This window comes from Salvia miltiorrhiza, chromosome 2, assembly GCF_028751815.1.
Source record: "Salvia miltiorrhiza cultivar Shanhuang (shh) chromosome 2, IMPLAD_Smil_shh, whole genome shotgun sequence".
NCBI classification, from domain to species: Eukaryota; Viridiplantae; Streptophyta; class Magnoliopsida; order Lamiales; family Lamiaceae; genus Salvia; species Salvia miltiorrhiza.
This window is the reverse complement of record NC_080388.1, coordinates 25,424,511-25,435,833: the sequence shown is the minus strand read 5'-3', so window position 1 is coordinate 25,435,833 and position 11,323 is coordinate 25,424,511. Positions and strand designations below refer to the sequence as shown.

The following is an 11,323-nucleotide window of genomic DNA, read 5'->3' as shown; positions in this document are numbered from 1 at the left end:
CAAGTATAATAACTTATCTTTGCACCAATGATCGAGTGCCTAGTTCATGTTTAGTGATTCGAACCCAAGTCAGAATTGTTTTGTTATTTGATTCATTTACCTTTGTTATTTCAGTTTAATTGGAAACCCTGTTCTGCCCATAAGCACGTTGTGGTCAGAACCCTTCAGAATACAAATCCTTTTTAGTGACACCCTTGCAGGAGGAGTTACTGCTCAGTTCCCTGTGGATTCGACTCTGGGCTTACCACTAGCTAGTCTAGTTGTGGGCACAGGATATTTTATTTGCGCGAAGCTCGAACTACGGCTTCGTCAAATTGGCGCCGTTGCCAGGGAACTGAGAGCGCTAGTAATTTCTTTTATGATTTAAGTGTGAGTTTTGCCTTAATGTGTGTTGCTTCGTCGTACCAGGAGTGCAGGTAACGAAGATCTTTTGTTAAACGCAGAAATTGAGCGACTAGTCCGACTGAACAACGGGAACAGACGCAGGGCAGAACAAGAGGCACGAGAGAGACAAAGACAGTTAGAAGAAGAAAGAGAAATGGCGGAAAATCCAGAAGTAGTAAATGACAACGCCAACAAGACCCTCCGGGATATGATGTTCCCGATCAATTTAAACCTCCGGCCGTCTGCCATCGTGCTACCGGAGATCACTGGAAACTGGGAGCTGAAGCATACGCTGATTCAAATCTTGCCCAAGTACAGTGCTATGCCCGGGGAAGACCCTCAAAGACTCCTTCAGGTTTTTAAGATGGCATGTGGAACAGTGCGCACCGCAAGCCAAGCACTTGGCGAATACATTCGACTCCTTACTTTTCCGTTCTCTCTATTAGAAGGAGCGAGGGAGTGGCTGTACGATTTGTCCAAAGGAAGCATTCAAACCTGGCAAGAGTTGCAGAGCAAGTTCTTGGAGAAGTATTTTCCAGTAGCCCGAATCCAAAATTTGAGGACCCGGATAAGCAATATCAAGATGAGGTCAGGAGAAATCCTCTACGAATATTGGGGGAGGTTCAAGCAAATGCTGGCCAAATGCCCACAACATCAAATACTGGATCATGACTTAATTCGGTACTTCATGGGAGGATTTCGAAGGCAAGACAGGCAGTGGTTGCATGCCGCCTGTGGAGGATCAATCCTGAACAAATCTGCTGCAGAGGCTTTCAAGCTAATAGCTGATATGGCCGAGGAGTCCAGAGATGAAGAAGGAACAATAGCTAGAAATCCCTCTACCCAAGATGATAAGCTGGATAAGCAATGTAACATGTTCGAAAAGTTCATGACGAACCACGGAACATCCAACCAAGGGGCCCCCAACATTCGAAAACCCGTGAAGACTTGCCAACTCTGCATGGCAAATTCACATGCAACTGATGAATGTCCACAATTGTTCGAAGATGAAGAAATTAATGCTATTGGGCAACAGCCAGGAGGAAATAATGGGGGACAGCATCAAAAACCCTTCGAACCATACAGGCAGCAGTACAACAACCAAGGATGGAGACAGCACGAAAACTTTAGGTACGGCAACAACAACTATTTGGGACCGAACCAAGGGCAAACGAGTAATCAACAACAATACTCGCAACAACCTCAACAGGCAAGAGGATCCTCCCTGTCGGAACTTGTACACCAAATGGCGCAACAACAAGTGAAATTCCAGCAGGAGATCGAAAAATTCATGATGGAGACAAGGGGAGGAATGCAGAATGTGAATGCCCAACTGTCACATCTCGCCCAAGCAGTAGCTTGCCTGGAAAGCAAACAAGGAGAACTTCCTGCCCAAGTGGAGGTAAAGAAAGTAAACGCTGTGACACTTCGGTATGGCAAGGAATTACTCAGGTGGTTGGAAAGAAAAATCAAGAGGAACCGGAGGTTAGTGAGGAAATTGGAATGGGGTCAGCAGATGAGGAAAAATTAGCCCAAGAGAGGGAAGCCAAGAAGAAAGCAGTAGAGAAAGGCAAAGAGAAATTGAGACATGTTGAGCCCATAATCTTTTTCCCAGGCAGAATGGCCAAGGAACAGGAAAAGGAAGAATTAACCGAATTAGTGAAAATCTTAAAAAAGGTGGAAGTCAATATGCCTCTTCTGGTCGCATTACGCTCTATGCCCAGATGTGCGAAATTCCTTAAGGAACTCTGCACCCGGAATGTCAAATACACCGATGATGCCAAGTTTCATGTAGGCGAGTCAGTATCCGCAGTCTTGCAACGAGATATGCCCATAAAGTGTAGAGATCCAGGGATGTTCTACATTCCTTGTGTGATAGGAACCATGAAGGTGGATAAGGCAATGCTCGACCTAGGGGCATCCATTAATGTTATGCCTTTATCCATGTATCAGGACCTGGAGATAGGACCACTGAAGCCTACCCGAGTGGTAATTCAACTGGCAGACAGGTCAAATGTGTACCCAGAGGGAATACTGGAGGATGTTTTGGTCAAAGTGGAGGAACTCATTTTCCCAGCAGACTTCTACATCCTTGACATGGGGAAGTCAAAAGTACGCGACCCAGTTATGCTTTTAGGGAGACAGTTTCTAAAAACTTCCAGGACACTCATCGATTGTGATACGGGCAAATTGACATGTCAGTACGAAGGAGATACAGTAACGTTCGATATATATAACGCCATGAAGCATCCAGCTGACACAGAGATGGTGAAAAGTGTCGACATAATTGACAGGGTTGTTGAAGAGGTATTGCCCAGAACGACACTCAGGGAACCTCTTGATGTGATAATCCAGAACAGTATCACCGAGGAAGATGTTCAGGAGAAACAACTGCATGAGGCAGTGAAAATGCTAAATGCTTGTAGCGAATGAGTCAACCACACGGAAGCTCTAAACATTCCTACCTTGAAGGATGAAGATCGATTGGTGCCTTCACTCCATAGAGCTCCCAAGCTCGAACTGAAGTCTCTGCCCAAACATCTCAAGTACAACTTCCTGGGCGACAATGACACTTTGCCCGTAATCATTAACTCAGAGTTGACATCCGAAGAGGAAAGCAAGGTCAAGAAGACAAGGAAGCTATTGGATAGACCCTTGCCGATATCAACGGCATAAGCCCTACAGTGTGTATGCACTTGTATGCACTGCATATTGCTAGAAGAAAATGCAATCCCAGTCCGAGATCCCCAGAGGAAGCTAAATCCAGCCATGAAGGAAGTTGTGATGAAGGAAATACTCAAGTTATTGGATTTGGGTAGGGATGTCAATCGGGCCAGCCCACCGGGTTTTCGGGCTAGCCCTATCGGGTTCCGGGTTAGTCGGGTGCGAGCTAATCGGGTTGGAGATTTTTTCGGGTTGTAAATCTTCAACCCTAACCCTAAACTTTCGGGTTTCGGGCTAGCCCATCGGGCTAATCAGGTTAAAGGCGTAAAAATAAAATTATCATTTGTATATTATTATTCCTAATGATCTAATGTATAATGTATAAAATATACATACATATTAAAGATATAAATTATATAGCAAATCATGAAATGCAAAAATATAAGCTATTCAAGATTACATAAACAAAATTATATTAAAATGAGATAGTAAAATTTAACATGTATCAATGCACTAGAATCAATCTGGATTATTACTAAATAGTTAGTGGCTTTGCCATGCACGTCTCATTGAAAGAAAAAAAAAATTGGTATCACTTTAAAATGAGATACTAATAATTAATTATTAAACTGCATTTTATTAAAAAAGAAAAAACCTAAAAAAAAACCCTTGCAAGCACAAGAAAAGCAGACTAAGGGCCGAGCCTCATTAAAACCTTTTTACGGAAAACCCAAAGGGAAGAACCGTAAAAAGGAAAAAGAGTACTCGTCTAAAAGAGGATAAAAAATAAAAGGGAAAGAGCGGAAGAGAAAGTTTCTGAAACTCCGGCCTAACCATCGTTCCCAAACAATCTCGGCTCTAACCCTACAAAGAACAAAGTTAAAAGAGAAAGAAGAAGGCAGAAGGCCGGTGAGATGCCGTCGCCAAGCTGCCAACCAGAGACTAACCCAGAGATCAAGCGAAATGAAGAATGCTCGACGGCCGGTTATACGCCGTCGCCGTAAGCATCCCAAAACCAACAAACAAATCGTCCTCGGATAGGAGGCAGAAGTAATGTCCATCCGGCCGGTTATACGCCGTTGCCGGGAGCATCCAACTGCCGGAGCCATCCTGAAGGTAAAAGACGGCCAGAAAGAAACCAAGAAACTAGCGGAAAACGAAAGGCGAGGTAAATAGCAGCCGGAAAGACGACGTCGCCGCAAATACCACACCAATCTCGCAGGATCAATGCTCTGAGACATGGAGTCAATCTTCAGCGGAAAGAACTCGCTGTCGCGAAGCATGTAAAAGATCAGCCACTCGCCAAAAATCAGACAAGACACAGGTGAACCACTCAACTTCAGTCATAGCACCACCCTGACCTGGTCCTCTCAAGTGACGAACACAGACATTATGCTCTCGGGCGACGCACCTCCTTCGCCATAAATACCAAAAAAACTTCCAAAAAATAATGTTCACCACATGTTTGATAAAAGGCCTGCTCCACCTTCTCATCAAACTAATAGTAAAATCTACCAAGTAAGAGTCGAGCCCAACAATAATCAAGACAAACCGAAAGCAGGGCAAGACCCAGTCCCACTCTTTCATACTCGGCAATAAAACTAGCTGATACCACGGCTTCTCTCCCAAAACCACACGCCCGCCAAGTCTTCGACAGAACGCAAAGGCAAAACCCATCTCAATACTTAATCCTCACTCGACTGTGAGTCGCCATATCAGTAGCAACAGCATACTTAATCTCATCAATTGCATGAGGCCACCATCCCTCAGAACGGGCATTGTTCGCCATGATATCTGCTGCCGAATTTCCTTCCCTATAGATATGTGAAATTTGTAGACGAAAATCCAAAAGCAACCGAAGGGTGCGTTTCCAAGAAGCTAAAAAATGCCACGGAACATCCTCAGAGCGAGAGTGTAGGAGCTTAACAATATAAGATGAATCAGCTTCGATCCAAAGAAAATTCCACCCTCTGCTGTGGGCAATAGCCACCGCATAGATGACCGCTAAGAGTTCAGCTTCAAAAGCGAAGCCAACACCACCTTTGTAATGAAAGCAGCCGTGTACCCATCCCCAGTTATCGCGAAAAATCCCACCTACTGCGATATTTCCCGGCGCTCCCAACGCCGACCCATCGGTATTAACTTTTATCCATTGGCTAACGGGCGGCCACCAGTGCACCTCGATCATGATGGGAGGAGGACCCGCCCTCGTCGCCACCCCAATACTGCGCATGGCCAGATAATCCGACCAGGAGTTAGTTGTGTTGCCAAGTTTTGAAAAGTTCAAATCCATTTCCTTAAACATAACTTTAAGGAATCCCGTAACATTCTGATGATGAAAAATCTTCTCATTGAATATGATATTGTTGCGACAGTCCCAGATCTTCCTAAGTAAATTAATGATTCCTGCTTTCCAGAAGGAGATGACTTGTGAGCTGAAATTCCAATTCCAAGCAGCAACAAGAACACAATGAATATCTATAAAATGAGAATAATCTTTGTTAAACCAAGCCATGAGCTCTCTCCAGATAGGCTGAATAGAATCGCATTCCCAAAACAGGTGGTTAATACTTTCCTCCGCCACCCCACAAATAGCACATCTATTCGGCCCCATCATACCTCGCTTCATCAAACAATCAAAAGTGCGCAGACGACTGTGTATAATACGCCAGCATAGTAGCGAACGCCGTTCCGGGATGAATTTCTCCCATATCCAACTTCCCCAGCTTACCTTAGGAAAATGATGGCCTTGAGTAGCGTAGGCTAGAGCAGCCGTGACATTTCCATTGACAGAAGATTTCCACAGCCTACAATCCCCCTCTTCACTAATAGGGAGTAAAAGAATGTCCACCACCACATCCGAAAAATTAATAACAAACTCCGCCGTGAAATGCCAAATACCATCATAGTAATAATCTTCCACTGCCTGATCCAGATATTCATGCATAAACGGTGGAATTTGAAGCTTATCCAGCAACCTGTAACCCAACCAATCATCCTTCCAGAAATACGTATTCATACCCGTCCCAATGTACGCATACGAGTTATCCACCAGATCATCAACATGTTGCCTGATGCTTGTCCAGAACGGTGAAGACGCCAAATGATTTTTAGCATAACCAAATTTGGTCAGGTACCGAGTTTTTAAAATTGAAGGGCCATACTCCTGACCATGAATGATCCTCCAGGCCATCTTCATCAAGAAACTGCTATTCATAGCAGAGAAGGAACGAACGCCAAGACCACCCTCAACATGAGGAGCACAAACCTGCGTCCATCTCACCGAACAGGACGGTTTAGTATCCACACTACCTGACCAAATAAAGTTACGACAACATTTATCCAGATTATAAATCAAAGATTTCGGCCAACAGTAAATCATCATGGAATGAGTCACTGGACTTTGGATCACCGATCGAACCAAGCAAATGCGCCCAGCCATAGAGAGATGCATACCTTTCCAACGGGAGAAGTTGTTCACAATTTTATCATGTATAGAAGAAAGACAGGAGGCACGAATGCGGCCAGTAAAAAACGGAACGCCAAGATAAAGGACCGGAAGCGTGCCCATGGAAAACCCATGTTGTTGACGACGCCGTTAGAAAAAAAAATATTGGACTTAGAGGTATTGCAATTCTGCCCAGAAAATCTCACCATATAGATCCAAAATCTCCTTAATCTTACTAGCGTTCCTGATCGAAGCTTTGCAGAAGATCAAGATGTCATCTGCATAAAACAGATGAGTGGGAAAGTGGGCACCACGGCTGAAATCCATAGGAGCAAGGTGGCGTGAATTGACACAATTTATAAAAAGATGGCTAAGCACGTCCTTTGCAATGCCAAAAAGAATTGGCGAGAGAGGATCCCCTTGCCGCACGCCTCTCGAGCAAGCGAAGTACCCACTCAATTGCCCATTATAAAAGATGGATATACGGGCGAACTGAAAGATAATAGTAATCCAAGTAATAAATTTCTCATGATAACCATTAACACGGAGCACCTGAGTAATAAAATTCCAACTCATAGTGTCAAACGCCTTGCTGATATCAATCTTGCAGGCCATGTTAGATTTACGACCCGTGCGATTCATGCAATTAAAACCCTCAGACCCCAGCATAATACAATCATGAATTGACCATCCTCCAATGAAACCGAATTGATTACCAGAGATAGTGACCGTCGCCACCATACCAAGCCGAGTGGTGAGAATTTTCGATATAATCTTAAAGAAGAAATTAGAAAGAATAATCGGGCACAGGTCGGCAACCGTATCAACAGACTCTTTCTTCGGAATAAGGATCAACGTACTGGAATTACATCCAGTCGGCAGATACGAATTCAAGAAGAAAGCCTTAACCGTAGAAATAACATCATTCTTAACAATATGCCAGCTACTATGAAAGAATCTCCCAGAGAAACCATCCGGACCCGGAGCACTGTTAGAATCCATCCCAAAAACCACAGTTGTAATCTCATCGTCATTCGGCGTACAGATAAGACGATTGTTCTGCTCCGTAGTGACACAATCATCAATAATGGCTTCCAACAAGGCGCGGTCAACATTTGTCTGCCCCTCTTGTTTAAAGAGATTCGAAAAGAAGTCAATTATATGCTGTTGAATCACATCCGAATCATAAGGCATCACACCATTAATCCTCAAATGAGCAATGCGATGATTCTGCTTCCGAAAACGAATCATACGGTGGAAAAAGGCAGAGTTTCTATCACCATCCATTAACCAATTGGCGCGACTTTTCTGCTGAAGGAGAGTGTTTTTCCTTGTCAAGGTGACATTAAGACTCACTTGTGCCGCAATTTTCTCGTCAAAAAGAGCATCAGTGTAACCCATCTCAGAAATCCTGTGCTACACGTCCATCAGAGCTGTCTGACCCTCCTAAATTTACGTGTCAACATTACCAAAAGTCGTCTTATTCCATATACAAATGTCGCCACGAACCCTACGTAGCTTGTACATAACTCTGTATATAGGGCATCGAGTATCCACGATTGCAGACCAAGAAGCGTTCACCATATCAAGAAAACTCGGATGAGACACCCACATGTTAAGGAATTTAAAAGGTCTTCGAGTAGCAGTATTAGATGAGCTGCATTTAAAGACCAAAGGGGAATGGTCCGAAGTCAAACAGGGCAAAGCATGAGTGACAATGTCCGTCCAAATCTCTGCAAAGCTGGTAGAAAAAAGAGCTCGATCGAGCCTAGATTCCACATGTCTAGGGAGAAGACGTCGACCTGACCAAGTAAAATGTAGGCCAGACGTGGGAGATTCAATGAAATTAGTAGCTTCAATAAAGTCACAGAAATCCCTGCAAGCACTCCTCGAAGGCATAGCCGTGCTCAATCTCTCATGAGCTCCCTTGACGGCATTAAAGTCCCCAATGAACACAGTGTTCCCATGAATAAAAGAAAGCAGCTCCGCCCATAAATTCCGGCGAGTCATCTGATCATTAGCTCCATGAATAACAGCTACACGAAAATGAGATGTTTGCCAGATGCAATCGGCGATAATAGCTTGCTCCGAAGAGTGGATTATGCTCGTAACCACAGAAGGGTGGGCTAAAAACCAAATGTTTGAACGACGAGTAGCCCTGAAGTTTTGATGACGAGGAACCATGTTAATAGAATGCCAAAAACTCTGTATCACTTTATGAAATCTGACCTTGGGTTCAATCAAACCCACAATAATAGGCGAAAATGAGTTACAATGTTCCTTAAGAAGCTGTTTGTACTCGTTCGTTAGACCACGGACATTCCAAACAAGCATATTCATAGAATTAAAGAGAATTCATGGACTAGGCTTTCCCCAGCTCCACTTCATCAGCCCAACTCTTAGTACCAACATTATCCATTATACAAAAGTTATCCGTGTTGCTATAATCTATGATATAGTCCCTCGGTTTATGTCCCGACTTCACGACTTTCGAAGCCTGCTTTTAATATTTTCTTGTTGCTGCAACAAGGCTTTATTGTGATTGCATGCTGCCTGATCCTGTTTGGTAGGCCGTCCCCAACCCCGTTTCGGCACATCGGAATGTTCCTGAGTCGCATGCATCGGCAAGACCGCTTGCTCCTTAGTTATATGTTGTTTCAGCCTCTGCACTTTCTGATCATTCTCCAGAGCAATGAGCTTTTTATCAGTAGCCGAGAGCACCTGTTGTGATCCCACTCCTTGCTGATTCAAAGAAGGTGTCTCCCGTTCCTCCGTCAACTGTTTGTTAGGAGCATCTTGCTGGCTCGAATCTCTGACTCCATCCAACTTCCACGTCTGTTTTTCTTTTTCCATGCTGTCCAAAGAGACATTGCCGCCCATGCTCTCAGTAGACTTACAAGCATCCTCCGACCTCTGCAAAGTTTGCTCAGGCGAACTAATTCTATCCTGAACCGTCATAATATTATCCAATCTCTTCCCAGAATTGCTAGGTGACGAGCCAATCACCTGTTCCGTAGTTATGGTTTCCTGCATCTCCAAATTCTCCAAGACCTCAAAACAGTTATCTGTTTGATGACTCCCTTTTTTAGTATATATTTCCAGTAAATCAGGACCAGAAAGTTCATTGTGTTTAGCACCCTCATCATCAGATTTTTGTTTCGTAGCTTTGACGTTCTTCGCCCCATGTTTGATTGGCTGCCATTCCGGCTCTTTTATGATTGGCACCTCCTCGATCGGTTATTTTTCCTTTCTCCCTTACGACACTTATCCGTCGAATGTCCGGTTATTTTGCACCGAGTGCAAAAGAGAGGAAAATATTCATAACTAAATTCAATCTTAAAAGAGTAATCTCCCCCATCAATGATCAAATTCTCCGGTAGCGTCTTGGCCAAGTCAATTTCCACGAGAATACGAGCAAAGTGTGCAACCTCATCATTCAACGAGTTGCCATCAATCTTCAGCGGTTGCCCAAGCCAGCGACCAATTCCTGCAAGGATTTCCGGATACCAAAATTCCACAGGAAGATAATAAATTCTCACCCAGACCTGCGCTAGAGAAGACGATTCTTTATAGGGATTAAAATAACGAACCCAGTCACGCAGACGTATGGAACCAGCCGCCAAATCCCATATGACGTGAGCTTTCGCTGTGGCTTTATCCTCAGGAGTAGTGAATTTTAACGTATAGTAGCCTTTCCCCATAGGCATTAAAAACCAAGGAGATTTAATCGCCCAAAGAGATTGAAGTTCAGATTTGAGATCGCGCGTAGCACGTGGTTTTTCTCCTTTGTTCAGTAATAATCTGCCTATCAGCGCATGCTGAAACTTGTTTGCTTGGAAAAGTTGTAGGTCACGTGGGACCTTGAGCGTTCCACCATCACCATGATTGATCGGCCGAAGGGCTTGAAATTTATGCGCATGAAGATCTGGTTTTTTAATACATTGTGGTGTTGTGACCCTTGCGTAAGACTCTTTAGGAGCAGTAGTGATTTTATTAACAGCAGCAGGTATATCCAAAGACCGATTCGGCGAGTTGAGGATGCCATCCTTTCTCAACGAAGCACTTGCAGTATCAACTGACGGAGGTTGAAAGTTACTCGACACCAGCGGGAGGTTAAGCCCCCCCTATCTGCCAGAGAGATGCTTGGCGAAGCAGACATCGCCGGAAAATAGGAGGACGGCGGCGATCAGAAACTAGGGTTAGGGTTTTGCGTAGAGAGTTTTCGGAGAGAAGTCATGCTTTTTCCCCTCGGTTTCTTAGTCCAGAAAAGAGTGGGCTCAGATGCAAAAAAATTGGGTTATAAGATCCACCGAAGTCGGATACTAATAATTAATTTCTAACTAATGAGATACTAATAATCAATTTCTACAAAAAATCCGTAATTAATTTCACTTTTTTTAATGAGATTGCACACACACACACACACACACACATATATTCTAACTAATTAATTTCACTTTTTTTAATGAGGCTACATATATATATTTAAGCAAATACCATAGATCTAAACATAGCAGAAGTTGTAACTGGATGCATCAGTCACAATTCCGTCAGCCCACCGGGTCAGCCCATCGGGTTTTTGGGCTAGCCCTATCGGGTTCCAGGTTAGTCGGGTGCGGGCTAATCGGGCTGGAGGTTTTTTCAGGTTGCGATTTTCCAACCCTAACCCTCTAATTTTGTCGGGTTATTCGGGTCGGCCCACGGGTTTCGGGCTGCATTGGCATCCCAAAATTTGGGCATAATATACCCAGTGTCCGATAGTAGATGGGTGAGTCCAGTGCACGTTGTGCCCAAGAAGTCTGGCATACAAGTGGTGGAGAATGAGTT

General features: G+C 44.0%; 1 protein-coding gene across 1 annotated transcript; it reads left to right on the top strand.

The window, feature by feature from the left end:
* Nucleotides 1-538: 538 nt before the first annotated feature.
* LOC131008188 (uncharacterized) lies at nucleotides 539-2,817 on the top strand. Its single transcript, XM_057935081.1, has 2 exons — nucleotides 539-1,786; nucleotides 1,837-2,817. The coding sequence occupies exons 1-2, from the start codon at nucleotides 539-541 to the stop codon at nucleotides 2,815-2,817; spliced, it is 2,229 nt and encodes a 742-aa protein (XP_057791064.1).
* The last annotated feature ends 8,506 nt before the right edge of the window (nucleotides 2,818-11,323 follow it).

Coding starts and splice junctions, on each gene's coding strand:
- LOC131008188 (XM_057935081.1), top strand. CDS start 539: ATGGCGGAAAATCCAGAAGTAGTAAATGACAACGCCAACAAGACCCTC. Junction 1,787..1,836: donor AACTTCCTGCCCAAGTGGAG/GTAAAGAAAGTA, acceptor GGAATTACTCAG/GTGGTTGGAAAGAAAAATCA.